Source organism: Condylura cristata, unplaced genomic scaffold (assembly GCF_000260355.1).
Source record: "Condylura cristata isolate star-nosed mole 26May11 unplaced genomic scaffold, ConCri1.0 scaffold00001, whole genome shotgun sequence".
Taxonomy (NCBI): domain Eukaryota; kingdom Metazoa; phylum Chordata; class Mammalia; order Eulipotyphla; family Talpidae; genus Condylura; species Condylura cristata.
In genome coordinates, this window is record NW_004567102.1 from 67,416,222 (window position 1) to 67,428,216 (window position 11,995).

The following is an 11,995-nucleotide window of genomic DNA, read 5'->3' on the forward strand; positions in this document are numbered from 1 at the left end:
AAAAAAAAAAAAGAACCTATGTGTACATATGCAATTTCTGTATTGAAAATATATATGCTTTCACTTATTTTTTATAAAGTTTCTAACTTAAACATTTTTTTTTTTAAATTTTTGAAGACTATCTAGAAATGCTTCTTACGTGGCTCTGTAATGTATAGCAGTCCACACAATGTTTTATTTGTCCCCATCTTATGTACTGAATTTAGGGCCTTAATTATGGTGTTTTTGGATTCTGTGGGAATTCTAGTTTTCTTATATAATCAAAACTGCATAAAATCACAGTCATGCCTACTTCTGAAGTTTTCATTATGCATTAGTATTCAGTGATTTTTTTTCACTACCTATCTTTATTCTGGGTAGTTTAGCATGGAAGATTGACTCAGATCTTTAATGAATATACTCAGAGAAAAATGAAAAAATAGTGTATGAATAGTGAAGGATGCATGAGACATTAGGAACAACATAATTGCATGATGTCGTTCACTTTTAACCACTTATGAAGCAAGCTGCTTTTCTTTTATGTACCTGGTGCCTGATGGTTTTTTTTACTTTATTTTCAGAACAATTTTTCTAAAGAAGACTTTTCCAACTGTTTTTACCAGGATCTCCGAATTTCTCTTAGTCCTGCTCATAAATGTTCATTTTATAAAAACAACGTTAAACTGAGTTATGGATTCCTCTTCCCCCCACGTAAGTCTCTTACTCCCAGCTCCCTTTACCTTATCTGCTTCTTCTCTTTCTTTTTTATTATAAATCCACCATATATTCTGGTGCAAAGTACATAGCTTTGTTTTTTATTGTGGAATTTGTGAATGAGAAATATAACTAATAGGAAAAATTTCAAAGTATATAAAGCTTGAATTTGGAAATCATTTTATTGATGCTTGGATTGTGGTTGATTTAGTGCAGATACTGTAGAGAGCATATTCTTCATTTTTTTCTGCCTTTCTTTTAAAGAGAATTTGAGAAAAAAATCAGTAGAGCTGGAAGGATGCATCAGGATCCTTAAGGAGAGATGATCATTTTCTTGTGTAATAACTTGTCCCAGAATTAGTAGACATAGAGCCTAAAATGTTACTTGTTTTCTCTTCATCCAAAGCCTCCAGGGAATAGCTTTTTGGAAGTCAAGTGCTCTATTTTTTAAAGTGGCATATTTGTATGTTAATGATAGGACATTTTGAAGCTGACCTTTAAAAGGTAAAACCCAGAAGGCTTCAGGTGCTCAAAAACCCTCCACATTCATTTCAGTCCCCAGAGTGAGTGTCTGAAGTCAGAACTTGGCTATTGCATTATAAAAATAGACCAGATCCAGGACAAAAATTCATATAAAGAAGCCTTGTACAGCATTTTGAGGCGACATCCTGTCATGTTTTTTCTGGATGGTAGGTTGTTGTGAAGCCAGATAGTCTCTTTTCTCTTTTCACTATAAAAGAATTTAAGGGAAAAAAAAATGTCAGCACAATATACTTTAGTTGAAATATGGCAAATAACATAGAAAGTTTGGGTATGTTTAATTTACTGAAGTTTTAAAGTACTTGAAAAATATATTACATTTTCCCTTGACTTGGAAAAGTTTTATAGGTTTAAGATGATATTTGACTAAATTTGTTAAATCACACCTGTGAAAAGCTACAACTCTTTTAATGTTTATGAAGAATGAAAAAGTTGTTCTCTTGTTTTTCTTTGTAGAACTAAATAATGTTTCAAATAAAACATATTCTGAAGCATTGCTTACTACTAATATAGTGCCAATGTACCAGAATTTCCAAGGTAAAACATTTTAACCCTATATTTTATAATTCTGATTAATTTCTGTCTGCATGGTATAATTTATATGTAATAAGAATTCTAAATTACATGGCTGTCCATTACCTTTCAGGTCTTTTAGTTGAGAATGCTAGTACACATAAATCATTACAAATTTAAGAATTTTGATATTTAATAGTCTGTTTTTCTGCTTTGTATTGAAAGGTTTATAAACATTTTTTGGGTGCAAAAAGTATGTAATATTCTCCCTGTGGATACCTAACTAGTGTTACCCATTCACACATTTACTTTGGTTTTTGTAGCATTTGACATCTAAGAAGAATCAATAAGCATTTATATTTAAAATGATGTATTGAATTTTAAAATATGGAGTCTGTAAGAAAATTTTACTCTAATTTTCATTTAGCCTACATGTGAATATTTGTTGGTAATATTCAGATATTCAACATAAATCAATAACCTGCCTTGTTTGTGTTGGTGAAGTTTTTACACTTAAAATAGTGACGTTATCACAAGTTCATGTTGATGACCTCAAACTAAGACCCAAGTCAGACTTGATTTTTTTTTAAATTACAAATGCTAAGTTTGAATGACAGGATTGATTATTTCACGAGATATCAAGGCTCTTCGGTCTTTTGAACACACCATGCCTTTCTTCCTAAGTTGTGTGGCGCTACTTCCATGGCGCCCTCCTGCGGAAGTATGCGGAAGAACGGAATGGCGTCAACGTTGTCAGCGGTCCTGTGTTTGACTTCGACTATGATGGACGTTATGACTCCCCTGACACGCTGAAGAAGTAAGAACACATTTTATTTGCTCTTAAATATAGCTCTCAACTGTGAGTCAGCAGAAGTTTCCTATCTGGTCCTTTTGTATGTCTTTTCTGGTTACACTGGAAACCCCTTGAAATATCTAATTAGTTTGAAGTTTTGTTCAGTGTTGAGAAAAATATTCGTTAAATGAATGAAGTAGTTGTTCTGCCCCATGTAGTCAGATGTGTAATTCTTGAGCTCGGAGTTAATGCTGAGCTCTACAGTATGCTAGGAAGGTAGCATTAACTAATTGGTGAGCAACTGTCTCAATATATATACTGCCAGTGAGCAGATGAAGGGACTTGTGTTGTGTCCACGAATCTCCCCGGGTCATAACGGAGTTGTGTGGGAGTGTGGGCATGGGTTGAAAGTCACAGCTTTGACTGAACCCTGACTGGAGGGGAATGATAGAGCAACCTTTTTGAGAAAACTGCCAGGGCATTATATTTTAAATATGAGATGGAGAAAACATTTTAGGAGCTGGTTGGTCTTTTTTTAAACAATAATTACATTTGTGGAAACCGTTTGTGTAAGAAAAAGAGACTGCCACTTCTGCTAAGATTCAGCTCTGGTCTGAGAGATTTCCTGCTCCCTCAGGCTGCTTTAGGGATCCTTTCTACACACATGTATTTGTGGCTCTATTAGTTTGTAAAATTACAATAATGAAAAAAAAAACCATTTTTCAAACTATATCCTTAAAGGCTTCATGTCCCCCTGTAACTGCCTCATAGGACACACAACAGTAGAATGGGTAAAGGAGAGAACTCTAATCTTTTCCCACTCACAGCTCCATCTAATCCCATTTACGTGTTATGATTCTTGTAAGATTTTATTTGAAAGCAGTGATCCCACTACCTTAGAGTTTGAAATATGTTGAAAAGCCAACCAATCAGCTTAACTTTGATACCCAAAGATAGTGTTAAGGTAAGGTAATGATACTGAGATAATATTGAGAATATGCATCAATTAAAAAGCTATTGGGGGCGTGGCAGACCTCTCCTGACCCACCTGCTGCTCCCCTCAGCAGTGTACTTCGTCGATCTGCCTGTTCTACTCCTCACTCTGTCTCTGGTGAATCCTCTCAACCTCCGCATCTCTGGCCTGTACCCCAGTTCTGTATGAATAAATAAATAAATCTTTAAAAAAAAAAGCTATTGGGATAACTCTAAAAGAAACAAAGGAAAATTCATGGTATGTGGTTTCTTTGATGAAACTAGAATAAAAAAACATAATCAAATCATTCCTCTAAAATCCTAAAAGACAGTAATGCTTTAGGATCTTGGTTGTAGCAGTTCAAAAATTACATTTTCTATTCTCTGGTGTCTCAATTTCAGTGTGTTAAGATAGAACTACAAAAATTCCAAAGTTCACTAAATATCAATAGAAATTAAAAACTATTTGGGTTGTGTTTATCTCTCTTTGAAATATTTCTCTCAATCTATGTGGAGATAGTATGATTACTAACTTCTTATTAGGCCTTTAATTATTTGAATCTTTGTTTTAGCTGTGTTGTATTAAAATATGTTATTCTGAAATATTCTTTGAAAGGAAGATAATTATTTCATTCTTAAAGTGAATATTGCGGTATCTTACAGAAACAGAAGACACATCCGTAATCAAGAAATTCTGATTCCAACTCACTTCTTTGTTGTACTCACAAGCTGTAAAAATATATCGCAGACCCCCTTGCAGTGTGAAAATTTAGATACCTTAGCTTTCATTTTGCCTCACAGGACTGACAACAGTGAGAGCTGTGCGGTAAGTAACCTTTGTTTACTTATCTTAAACACTGAAAATATATTTATATATTTGTGTGTGTTTCTTACATCTGCAAATGGAATGGGGAGCCTTAACTTGATTACAAATATACTTTGAAATTGTAAGATGGGTTTTAAATTGATCCTCTAAGATGGGGTCTCTTCAGGTCACCCTTGTCTACTGAAAATACCACAGATCAGATCAAAATGTAAATATTTGGCGATTTTACCACTACATTCTAGGCATATTTCAAATATGAATTTTCTCTTGTTTCAAAAGCAGGTCTGTAATTACAAAATGTCAATACTGCTATAAATTAGCCTCAAAGTTGTGGTTACACAACATTTCAAATTATCTCTCTCTATATAACATTATTAAAATGTGTCCCTCATTATCTTTCCTATTTTGTTATTCCAATGCTTGGAAATAATTGTTTTATGTCATGATATTGGCTCAGATTTTTTTAAAAATCTAAGCCGAAACGATTGGACTTTAAGACTGTATTAAAATTTTAACAGTTTTTAAGTTTTTCCTTACAGTGGGCCAAAATATTCTTGTTACAGAGTATTTCCCAGATTTCCTACGTGTTTTTTTTTTCCACTGAATTTACACAAATTAAGTCTAAATACGAGTTGGCAAACAGATTCAGCTTTCCTACCAGCCTCATGGGATGAGTGGTGAGTGAGTCATATGGTCAAAAGGATCTTGAGGCCCAGTCTAAACTCAACAGGAGAAAGTGCTTCCATCATTGATTTGTCCCTTCATTCATTCACTTATCTCTTATTTCATCCAACCACTCATTCATTTAACACAGCGGCTGTGACACAGCAGTAAACAAAAACAAAAGTGGTTTCTTCTGTGGACCCACGAGTAGAATAAAGTGACCACTCCAGTTTAGAAATCTTTCTGTCATTAAAATGAATGAAGATATGTCTCTCTCAACATTTTTCTGATAAACTTTAGGAAATAAATGACCAGTCCCTTATGGAATACATTTCCTATAAAGCTATGTTTTCTCTATTCTTCAGAGGATAGTAGGAGTGTAACTATTTAGATACCTTTTGGGCATCTACTCTGCTAATTGGTCAGTATTATGGACACTTGCCAAGTATTCTCCTCATTGTTATCTTTTCCTTGCCTTTAATTTAAAGGTATCAGTTAGCTTTGTGTTCTAAAGCATATGTAGAAAACCTTGGCCCTCCATGGTGTTACAGTGGGTTAAGGCACAGCACTGCAAGCTAGCTGCAGCTGCTTCAGTGTGAGTTCGATCCCATCCTGGAGATGACCCACATGGCATGCAGACCTCTCCTGTCTCTCTTGCTGCTCCCCTCAGCAGTGTACTTCGTCATTCTGCCTCTTCTGCTCCCCACTCTCTCTCTAGTAAATCCTTTAATGGCCCCTGTACCTCTGGGCTGTACCCCAGTTCTGTATGCATAAATAAATAAATCTTTAAAAAGAAAAAGAAAACCTAGTTGTAGTAACTTGAGCTAGTAAAGGGCTCCTCAAAAAAAAAAAAAAGGAAACTCAGAGTTAAACAGGCTGCTGCATCAGATGAGCAGCACCATTTGGGAACCAGACCCTTCCTGTCTTTCTGTGCCACTGTTCTTAGCCTGTGGCTGATGTGTGTGAAAGATGGCTTCTACTTACCTCTGACTTCTGTGTCTTCCCCCAAAAGTCGTCAACAGGCTTATGCTTACATTTCTTTGACCAAAATGATAAATGTCATGAATTAGGTGTCAACAACTATTGTACCCACACCTTTAGTGCAAACCTTTTCATTTTCTATAATGGTAATGTACATAGAGGACACTAAATAGTAGACTTGAACCAGTGAGAGGAATATTTGAAATTATATCCCACATGTTTACTGATTTCTCCTCTTAGCTGAATTGGGGCTTTGTGCATGCTTTTTAAATGTTCTGTGAATGTCAGAAGAGATACCAGATGTCCATTGACCAAATGGTCCACTGAGTCATGAGTCATGGCTGTTACCCTTAGAGCCAGGGTCAGGTTGGCTGCAGGAGGCTGAATGGGCAGCAGTATTGACAGTGGGTGATTGAGGGTTAATGGAAAAGTAGAAATTATTCAGATGTTCTGTGTGAAAGCCTATATTTATTCTCTCCAACTAATAATGTCCCAAGGGCACATGAACCTTTCTTGAGGGATGTCTTTTTTCATTTTTATTTGACTTATATTTTTTTAATTGTAAGGTTTTGTTTTTTGTTTTTTTTTACATAAGTTTGTGCCTTTTTCCATCTCAGTTGTAATTCCCGTGGGCTTCCCATCACCAAATCACTCGTGTGCCATCATCATAGTCCTGTGCAATTCCCCTCCCCACCTACCCCCCATTCGTCACTCCACCCCCATAAAATGTCTCTGGTATATAGTTGTTCATTATTATTATTTTCCCCCTGGTCCTTTACACTCCTGCTATGAATGAAACCATCCAGTATTTTTCCTTTTCTTTCTGGCTTATTTAACTAAGCATGATCCTCTTTAGGGATGTCTTTAAAGTAAAATCATATTCCATCAGCCAGTAGGTACTTTCTTCATCTAGGAAAATTTACACCATCATATGGATGTTTGATTTCCATTTCTCTCACCTGTCTCAGCTACTGCCTCTGCTTCCATATGTCAGGCACCAACCTTTAATTCTTACTTATTTGTTTTAATTTTAATCTTTTTTTTAATGGTTTAATTGTCATATAACATTAAATTTAGTTTCAGTGATTCAATATATTTGTATATAGTGCAAAATGATCACCACAATCAGCCCAGTTAACATCTGTCATCATGTGGAGCCACAAAATGCTACCCTTGTGATAAGAACTTTTAAGATTTACTCACTAGCAACTTTCAGATTCTTTTCTAATTTCAAATTAGCTAAGATGTTATTACTAGCCATCACCAGACTTTATAGTGTTGTACTATTTTTCCCCAGACCCTTTATCATGTACCCATTTAGAGAACAAAGTCTGTGAAGAGCCAGTGTTTGTATCACACATTAGTGTATATCATGGCACTTGATACTCATTACAGTACTTTAAGGAAGATACACAGAAGGGAGTCAGAAGTCAGATATTAAATTATCCTCAGTTTACCTGAAAGCGAAAGGTAGAACCAGGACTGGAATCTAAGTTTCTTCAAACTCATTTCCATGTTCTTTTATACCATGCTGTGTTGCTTCTGTTTTCCAACATTTTCCAAACCACTACCACTAAGTTTCTTATACCAGTGAAATTCAGAACATCTGTTGCAGGAATATTTTCCTTTCTCCAAACTTGATACATATAATTTAGAAAATGTTCCTGGTCTATATAAGTCAGAAAACTACTCAAGAATTGGGATTATGCATTATCAATCTATGATATCTGCCATTTGGGAGCCAAAGTGCCAGAACTGATAAAGTTGGAAAAATAGACACCTTGCAGCAGAAGTGACTGCCTGTTCTCCAGTGACTTTTCTTCCTTCTTCCTCACAGCATGGGAAGCATGAGTCCTCATGGGTTGAAGAGCTATTGACATTGCACAGGGCTCGACTCACAGATGTTGAACATATCACTGGACTCAGCTTCTATCAAGAAAGAAAAGAGTCAGTCTCAGATATTTTAAAATTGAAAACGTATTTGAAAACCTTTAATCAAGAAGACTGATATTTTTTTTCTTATTACAAAAGCACACCATTTTATTTTAAAAGAACATTCTATTTTATACAGTCCTCTGTTCACACTATTGCATTGCTTGGAAGCTGTCAACCGGAGCTAGAAGTGAGAATCCTCTGTGATATGAGCATCTCAGGGAAACTGTGGCCTCACTGCAGAGGTAGGAGTGTGTTCCTATTGAGCCTTGCACATATTTGAATGAATAAGAGTTGATTGCACTGTGCAAGTTTGAGGAATAGAGACAGACCATCACCAACACTGCTCTTCTACTGCTCTATAAAGGCAGAAGTAGCTGTGAACATTTATCTGGACACCAGATGTTTGAATTTTAGTATCTTTAATAATTTTTTATGGAACTGGCAATCACTAGACTAATGAATAAGCTTGGAAAAATTCATGTTATATCAGCATTTTTACAGGGATTTAAGAGAGATTCTGAATTCCTTTTAACTTGGAGTTTCATTTTTTTTTTAATCAAAACAATGGAAGCCAGAATATTTCAGAAACCCCATATCTTTTCCTTTATTCTCTCAAGACAAAATATGTAATCCTGTGTATTATTTTTTATTGTGTTAGAGTTTCTTCAAATTTAAAGATGAACATTAAACTTTAAGGGACAATCTGTGAATTGAGTATACCTCCTGTTACAAAGTTTTTACTCTGCATTTGTACCAAAAAAAAAGGGGGGGGAATATTCCCAGTTTGCTCAGTGGTTATTAACATAGGCTTAAAATAGCTCTAAAAGTGGCTTATCTGTTAAAAATGAGCCTTATCTGGTGAAACTTTAGAACTTGTCAAAAATGGCATTTTTTTATTGAGATTTTAGAAGTATTTTCCTCTTTGCATAGAATGACATTGCCAGCAGAGCTGTGCTGTGCTGAGCTGTTCATTTTGAAATTCCATGGATTTGAGGAGACATGGCGCCTTCACTTCCCATCTTCTGGGTGGTCATGATAAATGAACCTGAATTCCCCAGGTAGACTTTAACTTTAGCCTCAGACTGTGAAGCTTCAAGGTCTGCCTTCAACCTTAGGCTCGTTGGGTTTGATTTAGGTTCTGTATTGTTACACCAAAGATTTGTATCTGTCCTTCATTTGATAATCATTCTTTAGTAGCCTCAGGGCCACAGAACCTTTAAATACAAGTTGCATCTGAAAATTATATAATAATTTAGAAAGTTTCATTGGTTCTTGTTTTACTCCTATAAGCCCCTGGGTTCTGTTCAATTTTGTTTTCAGTGTATTTTCTCTCTTCTGCTAAGGTTGGATGATTTCCTGATTTCCATTGGTCTAGTTTCAAGTAAATGGATGCTTTCTCTGTCTAATCATTCAGTTGTAGAACGCATCCATTGGTTTTTAGATTTCAATTATTGTGCTTTTAATTCTAAAGTGAATAATTGTTAGTCTTTTATTTTTTTACTGAAAATATCTTTGCTGAGACTTTCTATTTTTGTGCTGAGACTTGTATTTCTATCAAGCATTTTCATACTTACTGACACATTTTTATGATGGCTGCTGTGAAATCCTTGTCAGATAATTTTGACATCTGTATTATCTTGATGTTGTCATCTCTTGTGCTTTATCATTTGAAAAGATTTTCCTGGTTCTTGGTGTGATAAATAGTTTTCAATTGAAACCTGGAAATTTTAGTATTATGTTATGCAACTATGGATCTTATTTAACTTTCTGTTTTCACTGACTTTCTCTGATATCACCCTAGCAAAAGAATTGGGAGCACTGCCAGATGTGGCTGGGAGCCAAGTTTCGCACTTCCCCTCCATTCACACCTGGATGAAAGGGGGATCTGTGGGTTGCTGAGCAGGGTGGGGATTCAGCTTGCCACTGAGGCTCCATTGATGCTTCTCTGGTAGGATATGCAGATGTCTCCTTCCTACTCCCACATGATCACCACTGTGTATGGACTGAGAGACTATGGTAGGAAAAGCTTTATTTTCACCAGAAAGGATCTGTTCTTCATCCAGCCTTCATGACATCATGCTGGCAGGAAAATTAGGGCACTTGGCAAAGAAGGAAGCCTTGACTCCCCATTCAGCCCTTGCAGGGTAGATGGGGCCATAGTCTCTTCTGTGGTGCTTGGCTAGGGCCATTATTATTATTGTTATTATTTTACTATACATTTTTCTCCTGGCACTTTGGCTAGAGAGCCAGAGAAAGCAAGAGAGCCTACCTTTCCTTAGGGCTTCTTTTCCTCTGTTCTCAACACTTTGGGTTGCTGGCTTCTTCAACTCTAAGTATGTAATATGTGAACTAGATCATAAATGGGAAAATTATCACAGTATTTTCTTCAGGTCGCAAGGCCCCAACCTGACTACCTTTTTTCTCCATACTTTTTATAATCTTCCTGTGTTTGTTTATGTATAATATCTAAGCTTTTTATCTGCACTTAGCAGAAAGATATCTACTTCTTTGTAGAAGTGTCTCTTTGATTTTATATATTCACCAAAACACTTACAGATGCATGATTGCCACTACATAAAGCACCTTAGGAAAACTTACTTGACTAGATAGGCAATCTCCCACTTTGCCAGATAGCAGGATTATAGAGAAGAAAATGTTACAACACTTACAGAACTGGGGAGATGGTGGTAGGTAGAAATATAAATGATCCCTAAAGGGTGATAAATGTTACCATGGAGGCTTGGGTGGGTGGTGGTTCAGGAAGCACAGGCAACACAATCCAGGGAATAAACCTTGTCCTGCTCAGTAATATCAGCAATGCTTTCTGGAGGCGATGCTGTTTGGGCTCAGTCTTTGATGGAAGCTGTGGTGCTCTTCAGGTAAACAAGTGAGGAACAGATAGTCTAGCATTTTTTTGGCATTTTACCATTGTCTCCTCTGTTATATTTTACAAGGGTCATTATGACCTCCTTATGATATACAACTATTTCGCTTTTTTTCCTTTGTCATAATAATCTCCTGTTCTTAAAGAAAATATCAGACTCTAAATTCTGTGTTGATTTATTAAGATAAAACAGATCCCCATATGTTTCTATTTAAATTTTTTGTTAGTTGCCCTTTTATACTATGTATTAATTCTTATCTTGAAACACACTCACCTTTTAGTATTTACTCACCTTAAAATATGTCCCTGGCCTCCACTTTCCCATTTTTATCAATCGACATGTCTTGATCCTAATATTTTTAATAAGGCTATATTTTGCTTTCCAAACACAGAAAAATCTTTACCCTAATTTTATTGCTGTGTCTCTAGTCAGCACCTCTTCAATGAGGTAAGTCACTTCCATACAAAATTCTGTACCATCCAGAAACCAAGTAGAATTTTAAAATATTTATAAGAATTAGAAAAGATGCTTCGCGAAAAGACAAACATTAGGGTTCCAGCAGGGTGAGCAGATACGGCAGGGACTGTGCCAGGTCCTATCTAAAGTGATAAGACAGGATGGCGCAAGAAACACACAATCTTCTGCAGAAGTCTGTGAAGCAACCTCTTTTGACTTTTCTTTGTTATTAGCTACATTAACTGTCCTGCCCTATTTTCTGGGTAAGTTCTTATCTATGACAGGAACTGGCATTTGAGCTTTGAAACAAATGTGGTGATTACACTTCATGGTGAAGCCTATCACAGGAATTTGGTCTGTGGGTGTTTTCATAGGCCTTAAGTAAATTTCATCATGTCTGCCTACATCCAATAACATTTTCTTTGATTTTTGGCCAATCTAAATATTGTAAGGAGAAAATGAAATCTACAGAATATAATGTCTGTAAAATATGAAATGTGGATTCACAAATAAAAGTTGTATATACAGAAATTTGACTGCTTGTGTGTGTTTGGGGTGGGGTTGGGAGGCAGCAAATGGGTGGTGGTGTTTCTCTAGGCACTGATACTGAGGGCAAGAGCTGTGGACAATTATCCACAGCTGTATTGTTGGAAGGGGAATGAAGTTCCAAAGTTCATTTCAGGTTCACAGAGTAAACAGTTATTTCTGATCTGTGACCTATAGTCTTGTCTCTGGTTT

At 36.0% G+C, this 11,995-nt stretch overlaps 1 protein-coding gene across 1 annotated transcript in view; it reads left to right on the forward strand.

Moving 5' to 3' along the window:
- The window catches only part of ENPP1 (ectonucleotide pyrophosphatase/phosphodiesterase 1), a 68,201-nt gene extending 56,434 nt beyond the window's left edge, over positions 1–11,767 (forward strand). Inside the window, exons 21-25 of the mRNA XM_012723700.1 lie at positions 561–690; positions 1,690–1,770; positions 2,431–2,563; positions 4,175–4,337; positions 7,819–11,767. Coding sequence (XP_012579154.1) covers positions 561–690; positions 1,690–1,770; positions 2,431–2,563; positions 4,175–4,337; positions 7,819–7,989 — 678 coding nt within the window. The 3' untranslated portion in view covers positions 7,990–11,767. The remainder of the gene's footprint in view (positions 1–560; positions 691–1,689; positions 1,771–2,430; positions 2,564–4,174; positions 4,338–7,818) is intronic.
- Positions 11,768–11,995: the final 228 nt, after the last annotated feature.